General features: G+C 44.3%; 2 protein-coding genes and 1 long non-coding RNA gene across 4 annotated transcripts in view; 1 reads left to right on the forward strand and 2 right to left on the reverse strand.

Moving 5' to 3' along the window:
• Positions 1-793: 793 nt before the first annotated feature.
• Positions 794-12,493, reverse strand: acer1 (alkaline ceramidase 1). 2 transcript variants are annotated; one of them, XM_066643518.1, is made up of 8 exons: positions 12,397-12,493; positions 10,785-10,898; positions 9,461-9,573; positions 9,015-9,129; positions 7,290-7,428; positions 5,175-5,312; positions 4,716-4,853; positions 794-3,614 (listed from the first exon to the last, which is right to left on the reverse strand). In XM_066643518.1, the coding sequence occupies exons 1-8, from the start codon at positions 12,455-12,457 to the stop codon at positions 3,437-3,439; spliced, it is 996 nt and encodes a 331-aa protein (XP_066499615.1). In that variant the 5' UTR covers positions 12,458-12,493; the 3' UTR covers positions 794-3,436. The 2 variants fall into 2 exon arrangements, with proteins under 2 accessions (XP_066499615.1, XP_066499616.1); XM_066643519.1 differs by having other exon boundaries at positions 10,785-10,817; positions 12,397-12,451.
• Positions 11,715-19,285, forward strand: LOC136665775 (uncharacterized). The gene is made up of 6 exons (XR_010795314.1): positions 11,715-11,840; positions 12,315-12,500; positions 12,951-13,151; positions 16,226-16,310; positions 16,534-16,691; positions 18,217-19,285. It is a non-coding gene; the product is annotated as an uncharacterized lncRNA (long non-coding RNA).
• Positions 17,389-19,392, reverse strand: part of myo1f (myosin IF) — a 49,656-nt gene continuing 47,652 nt past the window's right edge. The window contains exons 27-28 of the mRNA XM_066643517.1: positions 18,226-18,398; positions 17,389-18,075 (exon numbers count right to left, since the gene is read on the reverse strand). Coding sequence (XP_066499614.1) covers positions 17,999-18,075; positions 18,226-18,398 — 250 coding nt within the window. The 3' untranslated portion in view covers positions 17,389-17,998. The remainder of the gene's footprint in view (positions 18,076-18,225; positions 18,399-19,392) is intronic.

Consider the following 19,392-nt stretch of genomic DNA (forward strand, 5'->3'; position numbering starts at 1 on the left):
CTTTGAATATATATACTAAATACTAGACAGACAGACAGATATTATTCACGTCTAACCGTAATGATGAAAACAAGCTTATTCTTAACAGAGAAACATAATAAACCTTGTTGAACTTGAGCTATAGGCTTCTTTCCTTGTTTAAGTGCATGTTGTGAGACGGGTGTAAAATGTGAGGAGCCGTGGAGAGCTTCAGTCTGCAGCAGATGGAGAACTGGACCCATACTCTGACCCTTGACTCTGAAATCAAAGCTGCCTCAATGCACACAATGCAGAGTCTTAGAGGCGAGAAATCCGCTTAGGCCCGGGTCCTGTGTGTCCTGTGTCCTGCGGCCTGTCAGGACTAAAACAGCAGGGTCCAGGAGCACGTCTATGAGCTCGGAGACACTGCTGGAGTCTGTAGAAACTGTGACAGTGTGTGTTTGTGTGTTCTCCATGAGTGTGTGTGATTCGCAGACCACCTCGGTGTGACAGGAGGCCAGAGAGGAAGGTTTTGTCTCTCTCTCCCTGTCTGTCTCTCTTTCTTTCTCTCTCAGACTGGCTGGATTCCTCCTGCAGTGTTTACACGCCAGACAGTCAGTACAGATTATACATCTGCTCTTTACTAATTAAGTAAAGCCCCCCTATACTATATATTGTGAATATAATTTAACACATACATTATCATAGATATATTATACACCATGAACATTTGCACTTTTGCATGTCTTTGCCTTTTATTTGTGCTGAAGGATTACAATTAGAGCTGAATCTGTCTGCAACTGAACATCACGATTCTCCACAAGGTGGTGCTGTTATGACAAAAATAAAAGCTTTTATTGTGTTTACATCTTCAGGAAATCAGTGAAAGGCAAAACACAGCAGTCTTTTAGATAAACAATGTGTTTAATTCAGCCATTAAATTCTTTCATATACAACAGCAGGTCGTCAGCTGTCAGTACAAAACACTGAAATACGGAGTCAAACCTTACTGTTTCAAGAACCCTGAATCGTATCAAGTCCTGTCAAGCTCTGGCTGAGTTTAAGTAAACTTCATCTTGTCTTCTCAACCTATACACACCAGTGTTTAAATCTAAAGCCCTGATCCACTTTAAAGGGGAACGCTTTTCTTGAAAAATAAATAGTAGTTTCTGGAGGAATTTAAAACTGGAGTCAGAATTGTTTACTGTGGTGGTGATAGGAACCAGACGTCAAATTATTAAAAGCTCTTTACTGGAAACTATTGCATGAAGTGGTTATGAATTCTCCCTTATACATAATGCACAAGGTTTTGTTTTCCAATGTTTTTTTTCATTCATTCATTCATTATCTGTAACTCTTATCCAGTTCAGGGTCGCGGTGGGTCCAGAGCCTACCTGGAATCATTGGGCGCAAGGCGGGAATACACCCTGGAGGGGGCACCAGTCTTTCACAGGGCAACACAGACACACACACATTCACAACTACGGACACTTTTGAGTCGCCAATCCACCTACCAACGTGTGTTTTTGGACCGTGGGAGGAAACCGGAGCACCCAGAGGAAACCCACACAGACACAGGGAGAACACACCACACTCCTCACAGACAGTCACCCGGAGGAAACCCACGCAGACACAGGGAGAACACACCACACTCCTCACAGACAGTCACCCGGAGGAAACCCACGCAGACACAGGGAGAACACACCACACTCCTCACAGACAGTCACCCGGAGGAAACCCACGCAGACACAGGGAGAACACACCACACTCCTCACAGACAGTCACCCGGAGGAAACCCACGCGGACACAGGGAGAACACACCACACTCCTCACAGACAGTCACCCGGAGCTGGAATCTAACCCACAACCTCCAGGCCCCTGGAGCTGTGTGACTGCGACTATGCCATCAATATTTTATTTAAAGACTCAGGGATAATACTGATGCTATTTGTAGACATGGAGATGTCTGGTGTATCTCCACCACTATAATTAATCTCAGTAAGTTCCTCTATAAACTGTCATTTCATGTTAAACCACTGCACAACTGCAAATGTTCCAAAATCTTTAGAATTCATCTTCACCAATTAAAATGTATTATTCCACACCAAACATGTCATAGAAATGCAAATACTCATCTCACACATTGTCTTCCATTCATTCCCAATAATATGTGACACAGACACACACCTCCACCCCTGATTTCAAAGTAACAGAGTACACTCAGCCCTCTGTACCAGTAGGATATGGGTTCCACGAACCTCAACAGACACCAAAACCTATGGATGCTGAAATCCCTACTATAACATGGTGTAGTATTCGCATATAACCTCCACACATCCGCGCAGACACATGACACCATCTCTAGATCGCTGATAATAAATAATACAATGTACATGTTGTAAACTGCTGTTATACGGTACACAAACACAGGGATTGTACGAGGGGCGAGCGCTGGAGAGCAGCTAAGGATATGTGAAACGGCAGGAGGCTACAGCAGGGTGCGCTACACCCTGTGCAGTGCCACAAACATGTGCTATGAGGAAATTTCTGGAACATTTTATGAATATTTTCTATCTGCGGTTGTTTGAATCTGTGGAAGCTGACGCCATGGATACAGAGGGCTGACTGTATATTGTAAACTTCAAGTTTCCCAGGATTTAAAAGTAGCATCAGTGTTTAACAGAGGCATCCATTCTTCAAATCCAACCTTCTCACTTATTCAGCCATTTAACCAGGGGCCTGTCTCATGAAGCAGGGTTTCTAGCTTAAGCAGCTAAGCTAATCTTAGTCTAATCCTAGATTTAATAAAGGTTTGACACTTCCTGTACAGTTCGATATGGTTTTACACCACAACAGCTTTGTTTTATCCGTTATAAATGGTTAATTTCTGTATATTTATAGAGTATCATTTCCTTTTCATACGTTTCAAGCAAATGGCTTCTCGTCATAAGCACTATGCTTTCACCTGCAAATGCACAAGGATGTATTTAACCTGTATTAAGTGACAAAGCTGTTGACCCCTGGTAAAACTTGTTAGGTTGGTTTGAAGCGGTCTTACTCAAGTTTGCTTCATGACACAGGCACTAGGACCCAGAGGCCGTTTCACTAAGTAGGATTTCGGAGCCTAGATAACTCCAGCCGGCCCAGACGGAATAAGATAAGGACTGTTCCTACTGGGCCTTAAGGCAGTCTTAAATAATCCAGATGATCAATAATCCAGCTCCTGGAGCACCCATGACTTTTGATTGTATACTAATCAAGGCTGGTTTTCCCAAAAGCAACTTAGCACAGAGATGATTCTTGAATGGTAGAGCGAGCATCGCACTGAACACTCCCTCTCTCTCTCACTCCCTCTGTCACTCCCTCACTCTAAGAGAAGATATCCTTAATGCTAAGATGCTTTTAGGAAACTGGGCCCAGCTCATTACTGAGTCCTTCCTGAGTTTAAGTCGTCTATCCCTTAATCCCCACATCTTCATTAACAACGTTTCTGGGTCTTGGGGTTGCCCTTGAGGACGATGTAGGGCAGGCCGAGGGCCCAGTTGTCCCGGGGCCAGTACTGCAGGTCAGGGAGGGAGTAAGGAATCTCCTGGCTGGCGTCCAGGTACGCGATCAAGGTGCTGCCGTAAGCTGTGGCAACTACAATCAGGATGTGCCTGAAGAGAGACAACAGATAAACGGGTCAAGGAACGGACACGAGAAACCTCTATTTGGGCCACATTCACAGCACAGGGAGAGAGAGGCGATTAAATACCAATGATTTTGCAAAGTGACATTTTCAAGGAGTCATTCAGAGGAACAGGCATCTGAAGAATTTAATGCCTCTGCAGCTGAAATTCCTAGACTCCCATCCTGAGCCCTGGGGCTACATTATTGAAGCGTTCTTTAAAGTTTCTCTTTGTGCTCACCACGAAAACATCCATTACGACAGCAGCAATTTTCAAACAGTAGTTTTTAACATGAAGAATCATCATTTAAATAAAGACTTGCTCTAGAGCCTCTCAACCCACAAACCGTGAAACAGGACCACCCACCGAGTCTCTCCAATCACAGCGGAGAGAAATAAGAGCACTGAGTAAAAACGAGAACGGAGAAGGAAGACAACTGAGCGAAAATGGCTCCGCACTTGGGTCAGAGTGAACGGTGGCTCATTTTGAAATTGAGTTGTTTATATGTGGGAGAATGCTGCCGTGGGGCTTGATCCTTGTGGTATTTTGACCAAAGCAGGTCATAGACATTATGGCCTGGAACTGTGTTGCCTAGGGTGACCAGATCTGAGATGGTGAAAAAGAGGCCACGTCTCGGGGGGGTGAGGTGACCAATTAAATGTTTACAGAGAAGGTTATCGACCAATAACGGTAGCTCTACAGTCAGACCGTCCAATCAGAAGATTTTAGACTACTTCACCACGCCCCCTTCTCACTCAAGCGAACCAATCGGAGTAGGGGAGGGCGGGACTAGTTTGTGAACGAAACTTTTCGAAGTTCTATGTAAGCTCTAGAAAAACAAACTCCCGGACGTTTGTGAAATTCCACCTGAACATTTTTTTTGGACATGTCTGGGTAAAAAAAGGACGTCTGGTCACCCTAGTGTCTCCTTTAATTTTTTTTTTTTATAATTGGCTAATTCTCCATTAACTGTCTTACTACAAAATAAAACATGGCGAGTGATGTAGAAACACTTACACCTTCTGACAAAGAGCAAACCATCCTTCAAAGCTTATTAAATGCCATCTGTATCTCAGCGGCAGCTCCTACCAGATGCCGTGCAGGTAGCAGAAGTTGAGCTTCTGCCAAAAGCTGCAGCCAAAGCGGTCACTAATCCAGCAGGAAACGGCCAGAACCCACAGGCCGATGGAGGCTCGAGCCAAACGCAACACACGCCTGTCCGTGCAGCTGAAAAAAAAACGACAAGAACAAGATAAAGCTGGGTTTTATTGAGACGTTGTAAACTTTTACAGCAGCGTTTCTGATTTAGGTCAAAAACAAACCTGACTGCCTCATAAAACCTATGGGTTTCCTTTATATTGAAAACTCTTAAGGCAATTCATATGAACATATTTACACCAGTACTGAACTAAAACATTTTCTCCAAAAATATCGGTGGTGTCACATCCTTAAATGTGAAAGCCCCCTTTAATTCTGTGACTGTCCACAATAATGTTAGTCATTTCTATCTAAAAATGTACTCAATAAACAAGAAAAGATGGTCTGTACCTCTTCAGCTCCAGGTACAGAGAGTAGAGGATGTGAAGGGCGAAGCAGTTGAGGGCGTAGGCGTTGGCTGTGGGTTTAACGAAGGAGGACACTGTTGTTATGACTGTGATGACCAACACCATGCGAGAGAACATGGTCCTAAAGGAACACATTCACACAACATTAGGAATAAATTCTGTTCTGTGACTGAAGATTGACTTTTCTCCATGTTAGGAAACATATACTGACACCTAGTGGCCTGGATGCATCAAGGATACTATACTAAACATTTTAAACATGTTTCCTTCCACAGTCCAAAAACACATGTTGGTAGGTGGATTGGCGACTCAGAAGTGTCCGTAGGTGTGAGTGTGTGAGTGACTGTGTGAGTGTGTTGCGCCCCCTCCAGGGTGTGTTCCCGCCTTGCGCCCAGTGATTCCAGGTAGGCTCTGGACCCACCGCGACCCTGAACTGGATAAGGGTTACAGAGAATGAATAACATTTTAAACATAGGTTTATACCCAATATACAGAGCATAAACTTGGTGCAGCCTGGTCTCAGAGGGAATTTCTACCGATTTTACACCACGCCCTGTATTCATACAATGTGTACCAAGTGTATTAGTCAGTAACGTGTGTGCTATACATCAGTGGATGTTCATATGAATGTCTGGCAACGCACCATAAAGTTAAAACTTCCTCTAAATCTAAACTTAACCATGATTCTAAACATAAAGCTGAACTTAATCCTAAACCTAATCATATATTAACCATAAAGCTAGCTCTTAGCTACATTAAAGCTAGCTCCTAGCTACCCTAAAGCTAGCTCCTAGCTACCCTAAAGCTAGCTTCAAAAGATTAGAAAAGGCAGTGCGTGGCACTGTAACACTCTCACAAACGGTTTACAGCAGTATTTCTGTGATTCTTCTTCAGGTACAAAGCCGAATTTGAGTGTACTTAGCAAAACTGCGCCACCTATGGACTCAATTAGTGAAAGCGACATTATAGCTTTTTATGCCGAAATATTTAAGACAACATATTTACAAGCTTTAAACTGTAGTTTAGTCAAAACTGAGAACTCAGATTTATACCAAATCAAAGCCAAGAGTCAATGGTAATTAGCAGTGTTCACGGTGCATGCTTTAATCATAACACTTAAGTAATTCAGCTTTTTCCTGTTTCAAACAAATCCTTCCTTTGAACAAGAGCTGCCACCAAGAGCACACTACCCCCCCCCCTCCCCAGAGGCTTCGAAGTCTGTGGTCACGTTTCCTCATTAATATTTCACACTTTCCCATCTCACTCTTAAATATTAATGCCGTATCTGCTCAGGCCTCATTGAGAAAGTCCTGGAGGTCTTCACTCACACCATGGGGTAAAAACGATGTGCAAGACTTAAAGCAGGCTACTGTTACACACACTGCTTAATAGGCTCTTTTCTTATTAATGTTCAGCAAAGCAGTTCCTTTTGAAAGACAAGGCAGCTTGAGTTATATTAAAGGGTGCTAGCAAAGTATGCAGAGCAACAAACGGACTACAGTCTGTGACTGTAGAAATGCCCCTGTATGGACAGTAGAGTTCATTAAATGGAAAGGGAGTGTATAAACCAGAAGGTGGTTTGTATCTGAAAATGTAGTACTTTCTTGCACAGGGGAAGAGCCTGTGTCCTCTGGAAGCTTTGGGTACTACTCTACCTCTTTACTACCACTACTTCTACAAATACAGTACACTCCTCAATACACAGAGAGAGAGAGAGAGAGAGAGAGAGAGAGAGAGAGAGAGAGAGAGAGGTACAGATGCACACACACACAGCAACTAATCACAGCACAAACTGTAATCTGTGAAGCAACACAGCGGCATAAAATTCATGTTATCAAGGTTGAAAGAGATAGATAGGGAACGCCTTATAGGGGCTGTAAGGAGCTTTTGTTACTCCCTCTTTACACACACCTTAATACTAGTCTTTCACCACTGACCAAACACCAACAATTCAGAAGCTGACAGCTGATTAAGAAGATAAATAACCGATACTGAATAAGAGAGGACGTACTCCATACACAACTGGTCACACCAGAGTCTGAGGCTGTAGCTGAATGTTCACTCGGTGTGGAAGGTGCTTAGACATGAAGGTGTTTACCTGTCTTTAACAAAAGACGGGTAGTGTCTCCGTGGAAACCAGAGAGAGTAACCGATGGCCAGCACCCACAGGATGGACAGCTCATCCAGCATCTGCCCCATAAAACTCAGGGTCATGTGGAAATACATGGAAAAGAGACCTGTGGCGTGAGAGAGAAAGAGACATAAATAATATAAAGTATAGCATTCATTTCTTATGTTATATACACACAGTAAAAATTTATCAAAAAAAAAAATCTGTATATTTTTTCTGTGTTTTGACAAACATTTTAAATACATCAACTTTATTTTATATTGAGTCCATATTGTGTGGGTTTCCTCCGGGTGACTGTCTGTGAGGAGCGTGGTGTGTTCTCCCTGTGTCTGCGTGGGTTTCCTCCGGGTGACTGTCTGTGAGGATAGTGGTGTGTTCTCCCTGTGTCTGTGTGGGTTTCCTCCGGGTGACTGTCTGTGAGGAGTGTGGTGTGTTCTCTCTGTGTCTGCATAGGTTTCCTCCAGGTGACTCTGTGAGGAGTGTGGTGTGTTCTCTCTGTGTCTGTGTGGGTTTCCTCCGGGTGACTGTCTGTGAGGATAGTGGTGTGTTCTCCCTGTGTCTGTGTGGGTTTCCTCCGGGTGACTGTCTGTGAGGAGTGTGGTGTGTTCTCTCTGTGTCTGCGTGGGTTTCCTCCGGGTGACTGTCTGTGAGGAGTGTGGTTTGTTCTCTCTGTGTCTGCATAGGTTTCCTCCAGGTGACTCTGTGAGGAGTGTGGTGTGTTCTCTCTGTGTCTGTGTGGGTTTCCTCCAGTTGACTGTCAGTGAGGAGTGTGGTGTGTTCTCTCTGTGTCTGCGTGGGTTTCCTCTGGGTGCTCCGGTTTCCCCACACGCTCCAAAAACACACTTTGGTAGGTGGATTGGTTACCCAATAGTGTCCGTAGGTGTGAGTGTGTGAACGAATGTGTGGATGCATGTCGCCCTGTGGAGGACTGGCGCCCCCTCCAGGGTGAGTTACTGCCTTGCGCCCTGTGATTCCTGGTAGGCTCTGGATTTTCAACTCGGTTATTAGTTATTGCAGACTCCACCCATCAGTGACTATCCCCCAATTTCTCCAGCTGAGCTGTTCATTAACGACTGCAACAATGTTGTCTGTAGCCAAGACATTTTAGGTGACTTGTATAAAATTTACATTCATTTGGGTCAAGTTATTAATTTAAATTATTTGGAAATTTTGCAAAAACCGTTATATCACAACTAAAAATGCCCATCCATTCTTTTTCCAAATGGGTCAATACCTTTCATACCTCCTCTATGGCACATCAGCAGGGCTGAATCTTGAGTTCAAGACGCCTGGAAGTGAGCCTTAAGGACACTTCTACATAATACATGAGGTCAGAGCTTAAAACCACTTGAGGTCACTGCTCAGACCCAGAGGAAATTCAGAGGACAGTGGTGTATAAAACCTTAAAGACACCCCAGGGCATGCTGTGTCAAATTTCTAAACAGAAATAAGTGAAGGCATCCTCTGCAGAAATAAGGCATTTTGTGTGTAGTTTCAATTTCTCTGTCATCCACAAAGCAGATGATGGTTCAACTCCCAGCTCAGGACACTACACTGTCATTAAGACTCCTACCACTGCAGTAGCCTACATCTGTAACATGACAGATAACATTAAATCACTGTCAGTATGAGAAGAACAGCCGATACACAGGTCTCAGGCGTTAAATACGAGGAGGACACTGGGTCACTCACCCACAAAGATCATCATAAGCCAAACCAGATGAACCGCCAGGCTCCTCTCCTTCGCGTACGGGTGAAGGAGGTACAGCATTATAGGCGCAACCACAAAGAAGACAAAACTGCTCATCTGAAATACAGAGAAACAGGACGACAGCGAAGAACAGATGAGAAGGGGAAGGCATCAGCAGTGTAGCTGTCAAAGAGCAACATCTTATATGAGGTCACATACCACAAGTAGGTTTAAAAACTGCGCTGAAAACACAACCTGTTATATTTCACTGTATTTGTGATGTCACAACTGTTATTAGATTATTAGATAGCCCGTTCATTCTGATGTCATAAAGAGTGTTTCAGCTTCTGGTGCTTTTTCAATGAGGCCTTTTATTTACATTTCAAAACACAAACATGTTAATGACCCCACACACACACACACACACGTGTTTGTCTCTCATTCTCACCGTGTTGAAATACTCCACAACGTTCTCAGAGTGTCTGTAGTTATCCTCACACCAGTCCACATCAGAGCTCTCATATGAAAACACATCTGCCATCTTCTCGAACGAGGGGATCCCTGGTGGGGGGGCGGGTGGGGGTTTGAAGGGACATAGTGACAAGTTGAGGATTGACGAAGACAGATGAGAGAGACAAGGAGAGAAAGATGTGGCAGAACGGGGGGACAGTGGAAAAAAGTAGGGAAAGAAGAAGAGAGGATGAAAAGAGGGGGAGAATAGCGAAGAAAGAAGAAAAGGATAAAGCAGACGTAATGCAATATGGAGAGAAAGAAAGCATGAGACAGAGAGAGAAATAAACAGAGAGGGAGATGAAGAGAAATAGAGTGAAGTGGAGATAATGTAAGAGAAAAAGAAGAAAGGAACAATGAGAGAGAGAGAGAGAGAGAGAGAGAGAGAGAGAGAATTTCCTTGTCCCGTTATTAAACTGCAGCAGTCTTATTTGTCTACAGGCTCCATATCTGAACAGAGAAGCAGTGCATTCAATATATGACACGCTACTGCTTTGTATCAAATGCAAATGCTGATAATGTGCACACACTCAAATTTCAAACCAGTATCAAAGAAGTGATCGTGTGCAGAAAAATCACGCAGTGGGCTTTAAAAAGTGACTTAAAAGTGCAGTTTAATCATTAAAATTGCGAACAATTCAAATGTCAAAATTGTAAACAAACACATTCAGACTGATTTGGCTCAAAAACCACTCACCAAATCAGAACTGCTCACAGTGGTGATCGGAAACAGACATATTATGCCTTTAATATCTTCATATGATTTCATAACGTGTTTGAGAATACACTGCCTGAAGCCTAAGACACGCAAGGAATCTATATTCTCTAAAACACTATCAAACCACTGTCTGTTTACATCTCAACCACTGAATTGGTGGAGTACCCCTTTAAGTCATGACAAATAACAGAAACCTGGGCTATATTCCAAATAGCTCAGTGCTCCCTACGTGATGGACTGCATAGGTAAAAATAATACAGAAATGTAGTCCTAAAATACAGCTTTAATATTAAAGCCAGAAGGTGAACCGCACTGTAACTAACTTTTGGTGCACTATAATTTGGTAGAAGTCATGGGTTAATAACATTCAGTGCACTTTGTAGGGAGTAGGGGGTTGTTTGGGATACAGCCCACACTCTCATTAATAAATATTGATAAAAATGACCGTAATCAGAAATGAACTGATACAGAACCCAGTCTCGTTGTGTGAAGAGTGAGAATAAACCCAAAGCAGTGTTCAGAGATGTGATACAGAGCCTCTTACCTTTCAGAAACGAGTCCATGCTGAGGGTGAGAGCTGTTAGTTGCAGGTGTGGAGGTTTAAGCGGTTTTAAGGAGGAGAAATGTCCCCGAGCCTGTAGCTCCAGTCCGGCGGTGTCTTCAGCCGGTGGGGCAGGTAAACACACACACACACACAGGCTTGTTTTCATGCATTGTGGGGACACCACATACACTTCCTCTGATTTTGTGGGGACGTATCCTTACCCATTCTATAATTAATACTAGCCTAACGCAATCATTTCCTTAGACCCAATCCTAACGTTTCCTAACGATACTTATTTACGTTGTATTGTGGTTACCAACTTTATACTTTAGTAACTAGCCTCATTCAATCACTTATGAGTTTAAGCAAAGTTTGGATAGATTCAATCGTGTAATTTGTTTTTATTTATTTATTAATATTTGCTTCAGTCCAAGCATATTTTTCCTTTTTTAAGGTGTACACAAATCAGCTCCATTTGTACACTTGAGCACAGAAAGTATTGATTATGCTAATTCCGGCCTTCCCCCCAATTCCGGCCAGTGCCATATATGGTGCAATTCCGCGCGCTCCCTCTCTCTCTTCGCCAATCGCATTGGGGAAAACAATAAAACATAAGATCAAGCCCTAGTACGGCATTTAAACATCAGTCTTGCAAGAAATCACACATCTAAACAATATTTAAGTGTCTCTAACAGTGTTGTAATTCTTTGAGTGCAAAACTACATGTAGAACACAACACATTTCCATTTCGCGACAGATATTTCCCTCAGTGTAAGAGTTAGCTCACTCGTTAGCTTCTTTTCTCTGAGGGGAAAATCTACCGCCATTTTAATCCTTACACGTAGAGTACGGATACCAACACAGGACAAACGTAATCTCATTGTGAACCTCTCAAAGCCACTGAATGTGGCAAAAATCGAGCAAGTCTTAATTAATCTACATATTTGACTACTGAAAAAATGTTGATTTGAGAGAGTAAAGTACTTCTATTTATTTACAGTTAGCTGAGATTTCCAATATTGTAATTAAAGTGGCCGGAAGTTGGGGTAATTACAGGTAGATGTTTTCATTTTAGACTCACATTTTTTACTTTAATTTTTAGGGTTAATTTCATTTTGTTGTGTTGGTGGCAGTGGTAATTATTTTCTTTACTGAAGAGCTGGTGCTTAAGTAGTTTGGATAGATTAGTACTTGTGTTTGTAGGCTAGCACTTGTTAAGCTAATATGACCTTGTTTAGCTAGCTATCTGTGCTAGCACCTCTCTACTCAGTTTCGTTAATTAACATTAATCCCTTGTTTTCCTTTGGATTGTTCAGTGTTGTTTTAATGGGGATTTAGCAAACCAACAACTTTTTGGTTTAGATCTAGGTTTTTGTTTTAGAGCAAAGTCCCAAAAAATAAAAAGTGAAGAATCCCCTTAGAGATGGTAGATATGCTTCAGTTCTATTATCAGTTCTATATATTTCTATAATGTGCTCATCACTGAAAGAGTTTATTTGCATTTGTATATAATCATGTTGGTTTTGCCAGGCCACATTTACTTCTACCTGAGCCATAATGTCCCAAGACAACAATTTTCCCTCAAGGAATGTTTCAGGCTTTTTCAACCCACCTCTTGTCATGTCTTCAATATCCCCAACCACCTGTCCGTCTGCAGAAAGAGAAGCCTCCATAGTCCACCTGCCAGTGATTAGCTCACCTGGACCTTCACAACAGGTGTGTTATTGCATTAAACTCAGTGACCAATCACAAGGCTTTAAAGCAGGGCTATGTTGGATGGCCAAGAAAATCAGTTTAATCAGATCTAGGGTGCTTTATTTTCCAAGTCAGTACACTGATTCCCTGTGGCAAGTGAGCCATGAACATGAGGGATGTGCGCCAGAGCGGGGCAGAGTAATTTTGCAAATCTGGGTGATGGTTCTTCACAGTTAGGCTACTGCATTATTCAGTGTCTGTCAACTTCACTTGAAACCTGTTTTTTTGCCCTTTAAGTCACACTGTTAGAAAAATGGTCACAGTTGTAGTAATTTTAAGGGTACATATTCATACCTTTAAATATGGAACATAATTACACCTTATTCTATTATTGTAGATTTTAAAATGTTGTTGATTTCATACGCCCCATTTAATCTCCAGGACTTATATTTTGTTTTTTATTTTACACAGGCAGGTAGTGTCGCAGTCACACAGCTCCAGGGGTCTGGAGGTTGTGGGTTCGATTCCCGCTCCGGGTGACTGTCTGTGAGCAGTGTGGTGTGTTCTCCCTGTGTCTGCGTGGGTTTCCTCTGGGTGACTGTCTGTGAGGAGTCGGTGTGTTCTCCCTGTGTCTGCGTGGGTTTCCTCTGGGTGACTGTCTGTGAGGAGTCGGTGTGTTCTCCCTGTGTCTGTGTGGGTTTCCTCCGGGTGACTGTCTTTGAGGAGTGTGGTGTGTTCTCCCTGTGTCTGCCTGGGTTTCCTCCGGGTGACTGTCTGTGAGGAGTGTGGTGTGTTCTCCCTGTGTCTGTGTGGGTTTCCTCCGGGTGACTGTCTGTGAGGAGTGTGGTGTGTTCTCCCTGTGTCTGCCTGGGTTTCCTCCGGGTGACTGTCTGTGAGGAGTGTGGTGTGTTCTCCCTGTGTCTGTGTGGGTTTCCTCCGGGTGACTGTCTGTGAGGAGTGTGGTGTGTTCTCCCTGTGTCTGTGTGGGTTTCCTCCGGGTGACTGTCTGTGAGGAGTGTGGTGTGTTCTCCCTGTGTCTGCCTGGGTTTACTCCGGGTGACTGTCTGTGAGGAGTGTGGTGTGTTCTCCCTGTGTCTGTGTGGGTTTCCTCCGGGTGACTGTCTGTGAGGAGTGTGGTGTGTTCTCCCTGTGTCTGCCTGGGTTTCCTCCGGGTGACTGTCTGTGAGGAGTGTGGTGTGTTCTCCCTGTGTCTGCGTGGGTTTCCTCCGGGTGACTATCTGTGAGGAGTGTGGTGTGTTCTCCCTGTGTCTGCGTGGGTTTCCTCCGGGTGACTGTCTGTGAGGAGTGTGGTGTGTTCTCCCTGTGTCTGTGTGGGTTTCCTCCGGGTGACTGTCTGTGAGGAGTGTGGTGTGTTCTCCCTGTGTCTGCGTGGGTTTCCTCCGGGTGACTGTCTGTGAGGAGTGTGGTGTGTTCTCCCTGTGTCTGCGTGGGTTTCCTCCGGGTGACTGTCTGTGAGGAGTGTGGTGTGTTCTCCCTGTGTCTGCGTGGGTTTCCTCCGGGTGACTGTCTGTGAGGAGTGTGGTGTGTTCTCCCTGTGTCTGCGTGGGTTTCCTCCGGGTGACTGTCTGTGAGGAGTGTGGTGTGTTCTCTCTGTGTCTGCGTGGGTTTCCTCCGGGTGACTGTCTGTGAGGAGTGTGGTGTGTTCTCTCTGTGTCTGCGTGGGTTTCCTCCGGGTGCTCCGGTTTCCTCCCACAGTCCAAAAACACACGTTGGTAGGTGGATTGGCGACTCAAAAGTGTCCGTAGGTGTGAATGTTTGAGTGTGTGTTGGCCAGTGAAGGACTGGCTCCCCCTACCTTTTTCCTGAGTGTACTGGCCACTTTATTAGAAACCCATAGCTTTAGGTGCACTACAAATGAACAAATACAGACTGTGCCATATCTTTAGTTAATTTATTATACTCCTTCTACATAATGGATCAGTTTCTGACCTCAGGGCCAGTGTTGTCCAGTATTTTTTTGGTTGGCGGGACATTATCATCAAAGTAGACGCAGCAGAGGTTTTTACACACATCATGTCACTTCTAGGTGGAGAGTCGCCCACTACAACAGAGAAGTATAGCTTTGTATTTAGAAACAAACACTCCATTAAAAGCTAGCAGGTCACAAACTCAAACTGTGCATCAAACAATTGGCTACGATCTCTAGTAAGTTTTCTGATAAAGTGGCCATTTGGCATTCAGTCTGGTTTCTTTATCCAAAACTGTAAATGTGTTTATTTTTCATTAAGAATTTCTGGCATTATTTGAATCCATGGTTTTGATTTATCTGCAAACACAGATTATTATATGGACTGTGGATGATGTGAACACTGGTACATGGTTCTCCTGTATTCACCTCAAATGTGCTCCTCTTTCATAAACCAAACCCCAACAACTCGATTCTTTATACAGCAGCCTCTGGAGAAAAGAGCGACTTTAAATGATGACTGTCAAACTTCTGAATTTAAAACCCGCTCTTCACTGACCTCTCCTTTTACCTGCAGCAGGAGAATTCGTGTACATCACACCTTTATTGCAAATAAGGAGCTAGAACCTTAAATCTGTATGTTGTCTTTCTCACGCAAAGGTTGTTAGGCATTGTTTGTATTTGTTGTTATTCTCTCTCTCTCTCGTTGGAGAATGCTGTTTCAGTTAGAGGCATTGTTTGTATTGTTGCATTGTTGTTCTCTCTCTCGTTCTCCCCCTCCCTCTCTCTCTCTTTCTCTATCCCCCCCCCCTCTCTTTCTCTCTCTCTCTCTCTCTCTCTTTCTTTCTCTCCCCCCCTCTCTATCTCTCTTTCCCTCTCTTTCTTTCTCTATCTCTTCCCCCTCTCTCTCTCTCTGTTTCTCCTCTCTCTCTCCCCCTCTTTCTCTTTCCCTCTTTCTCTCTCTCCCCCTCTCTTCTCTCTCTCTCCCCCCCTTTCTCTCTCTCCTCTCTCCCCCTCTCTCTTTCCCCCCTCTCTTTCTCTATCTCTTTCTTTCTTTCTCTCTCTCTCTCTCTCTCTTTCCCTCTTTCTTTCTCTATCTCTTTTACCCCTCTCTCTCTCTCTCTCTCTCTCTCTCCCCCTCTTTCTCTCTCTCCCCCTCTCTTTCTCTATCTCTTTCTTTCTCTCTCTCTCTCTCTTTCCCTCTCTTTCTTTCTCTATCTCTTTCCCCCCCTCTCTCTCTCTCTCTCTCTGTTTCTCTCTCTCTTTCTCTCTCCCCCTCTTTCTCTCTCTCTCCCCCTCTCTCTCTTTCCCTCTCTTTCTTTCTCTCTCTCTCTCTCTCTCTCTCTCTCTCTTCTTTCCCTCTCTTTCTTTCTCTATCTCTTTTCCCCCTCTCTCTGTTTCTCTCTCTCTCTCCCCCTCTTTCCCTCTCTTTCTCTCTCTCTCCCCTCTCTTTCTCTCTCTCTCTCCCCCCCCTCTTTCTCTCTCTCCCCCTCTCTTTCTCTCTCTCCCCCTCTCTCTTTCTCTTTCCCTCTCTTTCTCTCTCTCTCCCCCCCTCTCTTTCTCTCTCTCTCTCCCCCCCTCTTCTCTTTCTCCCCCTCTCTTTCTCTCTCTCCCCCTCTCTCTTTCTCTTTCCCTCTCTTTCTCTCTCTCACCCCCTCTCTTTCTCTCTCTCTCCCCCTCTTTCTCTCACTCTCCCCCTCTCTTTCTCGCTCCCCCCCCCCTCTCTCACTCTCTCTCTCATTGGAGAATGCTGTTTCAGTAAGAGGCATTGTTTGTATTTGTTGTTATTGTCTCTTTCTCTCTCTCTCTCTCGTTGGAGAATGCTGTTTCAGTTGGAGGCATTACACCTGCTGGACCTGTCCACCCTGAACACTTGATGAGGCCGTGTGTTAGATCACCGCAAGGCAAGTCGATTTTTTCTTACGTCAAACAATATATGGGCAATATTTGTACGCCAGACAAACAAGCACATGTGTTGTCAGGAAATTCAAGATCATGACATATGCTAAAGTAATTTCCTCCCACAATTTTTTCATAATAATAGGTAACAAATCATTTGAAGTTGCCTGGCAGAACCGGTTCACAAAGTTTCTGGTCATAGATGATTCATTTTTGCTTTGTCTTGAGCGTTATAATCTGATCTAACACCTGCTCCACTGCTGAATATATATGGGTCCAACTCATAGGCGATGGATGCTGCTCCATCTCTCCAGAGGACACCGCAGTGTTGGCCAACAATTAACATTGGACATGGTGACCTTAAGCTCATGTGCAGTTGCTCCAGGGTAGGTTTCTGTAGTGTGACGTCTGGTATGTTAAGCTTCTAAATAGGTCCCTCACACACACACACACACACGTTTGTTCCAATATACACATTCAGACTACACCTACCCCTAACTCTAACTTAACCCCAGAAAACAAAAGGAAAACCTTTGGCTCTTTTAGTTTTAAGCATTAAAAAATGTCAGGACATGTTCTTTTTTTTGGTCCTGAGACGTGAGTGTGACTTTTGGAATCTTGTCCAGAAAAAACACACACACACACATTATATATTTAAACATTTGTTTGGTAGAGAGACACGTTCAAATGGATCCCCCATAAATATTCCAAATTCAACACTATTTTGTTAAACCCTAGTTCCAATATTTTCAAAAAAAAAGATTGTAAGTTTCTCTAGAATCATTTCTCAGATGCGGAAAGGTATTAACAAAATGCCATGCGTAACCAACCCAGGGACTTTGTAGGAATGACTGAAGTCAACAAACATGATAGCAACATATTTGACTGACAACCGGTGTTCTCCCAGTGTCTGCGTGGGTTTCCTCCAGGTGCTCGTTTCCTCCTAAAATCCAAAAACCGAATGGTTGAGGGTTACATCCATGTGAAATGGACAGTGAGTGTATGAGTGTGTGATGGATGTGCCCCGGCTTTGATTGCGCCTGAACAGAATGAGGATTTTACAGCAGATGAACGAATGAAGGAAGTTTAATATTAGTACCATATGTTAAATCAACTCCAGGGGATTGCACACAGATCTCAAGCTAATTCTGTTTGAAAGCAAAAAAAAAAGCATACAAAATTATAACTTAAACAATAAAAAAAGACCCGTTCATGACTAATACTTTGTTGCCTATTTACTGTGCAAATGTCTGTGAATTCTGCACTGACATCAGCGCCATCGTGTGGTTGCTCTGCAGTAGTGCAGGATCTGTGCAATGACTAAAGCCCTGGCTCTACCCCCTTGTAATCCTTAATAAAAACAAAGAACTTAAAATAACAGTAGCATCCCCCTCCTAAAGCCCAGTTTAAAGTCTAGCCCAGTTAATGGTGACTCGGAGACGGCTTCAGGGCTGAGGGCTTGAGATTTTCCAAACCCAGAAAAACAAACTCCACGTATAAACAATTTGACCATTTCATATTTTTCCATTTGGATTTTACTTTGACTCTTTGACCACGTCTGACCAATTTGCCTCGTCATTACCAACCAGCTGTGTCCAGAGAGGCTGAGAGGCCTGAGAGTTTAGAAAGTTCACAGACGGAGCACTCAGTGCTGTTACGTTCCACCGGCTTGTAGATGCGGATCTGAGTGATCTCAGATTTTCTCGACGTAATTCCCTGGGAACAAGCCCTCCTTCCCTCGCAGTCTTCCCGTCCACCAGCCGGACGCGTCTACAGACAAACAAGCTCGGTCAGGTCTTATTTATTTAGGTGTTAGAGAAGGAGAACATACAAAACGTAAATATAAACATAATCTGACTGCTCAGTTAATTATATTTTTTCCATTCTAATTTTATTCAAACTTTTTCGCAGGTGCCTCACCTTCTTTGACAAGGTCGATGACTTCATTGGCGTCGAAGCTGAGCTCGTCCACATCCTGCCCCACGTACTGATAGAGCGCCCGGCAGCGAGGGCCCTGGGAGCGAGGCTGGGCTTTGGGACGACTGCTGGGGGCCGGTGGTGGACGCTGGCTTATACTCTTCTTCCTATGCATTCTTTAAAGAGAAGTAAGAAGCGGTGTAAACAGAGTTGTGGCAGTGTTTCTGCCAGTGTAAACAATGCACAGCCTTTCTGAAGTGGCATTGGGTGGAGGTTTTGTTTGAGACCCATCGACAAATCATCATTCCTCACTAAACCCACTGTTTCCCACTATCCTTCGGCAGCGAGAGACAGAACTCAGAGTGAAGTCTAACTGTGTGCTGCTGGGTCCCGCTGACGGACATGCTCTGTACTCAATTACCACAGAAGGGTTTGTGTGTGTCACTCAGTAATAGTTGCATCTTAGAAACTGCTGGATGTCATCAACTGTGTCTGTTTGGCTGTAAATTTTTCTCTCCTGCACTTCCTTCCGTAGATGGAGAGTTATGTGATGACGGTTTGATTGTTCTCTTTCCTAGCGGATTTCAACAGTCTCTCTATTCTTATTAAAGTGGGTTGCGGTTAAAAACGCGCATCCATTTCAGGGTCGCAGTGGGTCCGGCCCCTCCCTGCAACCATTGGGCGCAAGATGGGAACACACCCTGGAGGGGGCGCCATTTCTTTGCAGGGAGACACACATCCACATATTCACTCACACACTCACACCTACGGACACTTTGGAGTCACCGATCCACCTACCAACATGTGTTTTAGGACTATGGGAGGAAACCCACGCAGACACAGGGAGAACACACCACACTCCTCACAGACAGTCACCCGGAGGAAACCCACGCAGACACAGGGAGAACACACCACACTCCTCACAGACAGTCACCCGGAGGAAACCCACGCAGACACGGAGAACACGCCACACTCCTCACAGACAGTCACCCGGAGGAAACCCACGCGGACACAGGGAGAACACACCACACTCCTCACAGACAGTCACCCAGAGGAAACCCACGCGGACACAGAGAGAACACACCACACTCCTCACAGACAGTCACCCGGAGGAAACCCACGCGGACACAGGGAGAACACACCACACTCCTCACAGACAGTCACCCGGAG

The sequence above is a fragment of the Hoplias malabaricus genome, chromosome 14 (assembly GCF_029633855.1).
Source record: "Hoplias malabaricus isolate fHopMal1 chromosome 14, fHopMal1.hap1, whole genome shotgun sequence".
Lineage (NCBI taxonomy): Eukaryota > Metazoa > Chordata > Actinopteri > Characiformes > Erythrinidae > Hoplias > Hoplias malabaricus.

Excerpts from the sequence above, each read along its gene's own strand:
- acer1 (XM_066643518.1), bottom strand. The coding sequence starts at position 12,457 with ATGGAGGCTTCTCTTTCTGCAGACGGACAGGTGGTTGGGGATATTGAA. Across the intron at positions 10,899-12,396 it reads TATTGAAGACATGACAAGAG|ACACCGCCGGACTGGAGCTA; the intron begins GTGGGTTGAAAA and ends CACCGGCTGAAG. Across the intron at positions 7,429-9,014 it reads GCTTATGATGATCTTTGTGG|GTCTCTTTTCCATGTATTTC; the intron begins GTGAGTGACCCA and ends CTCACGCCACAG.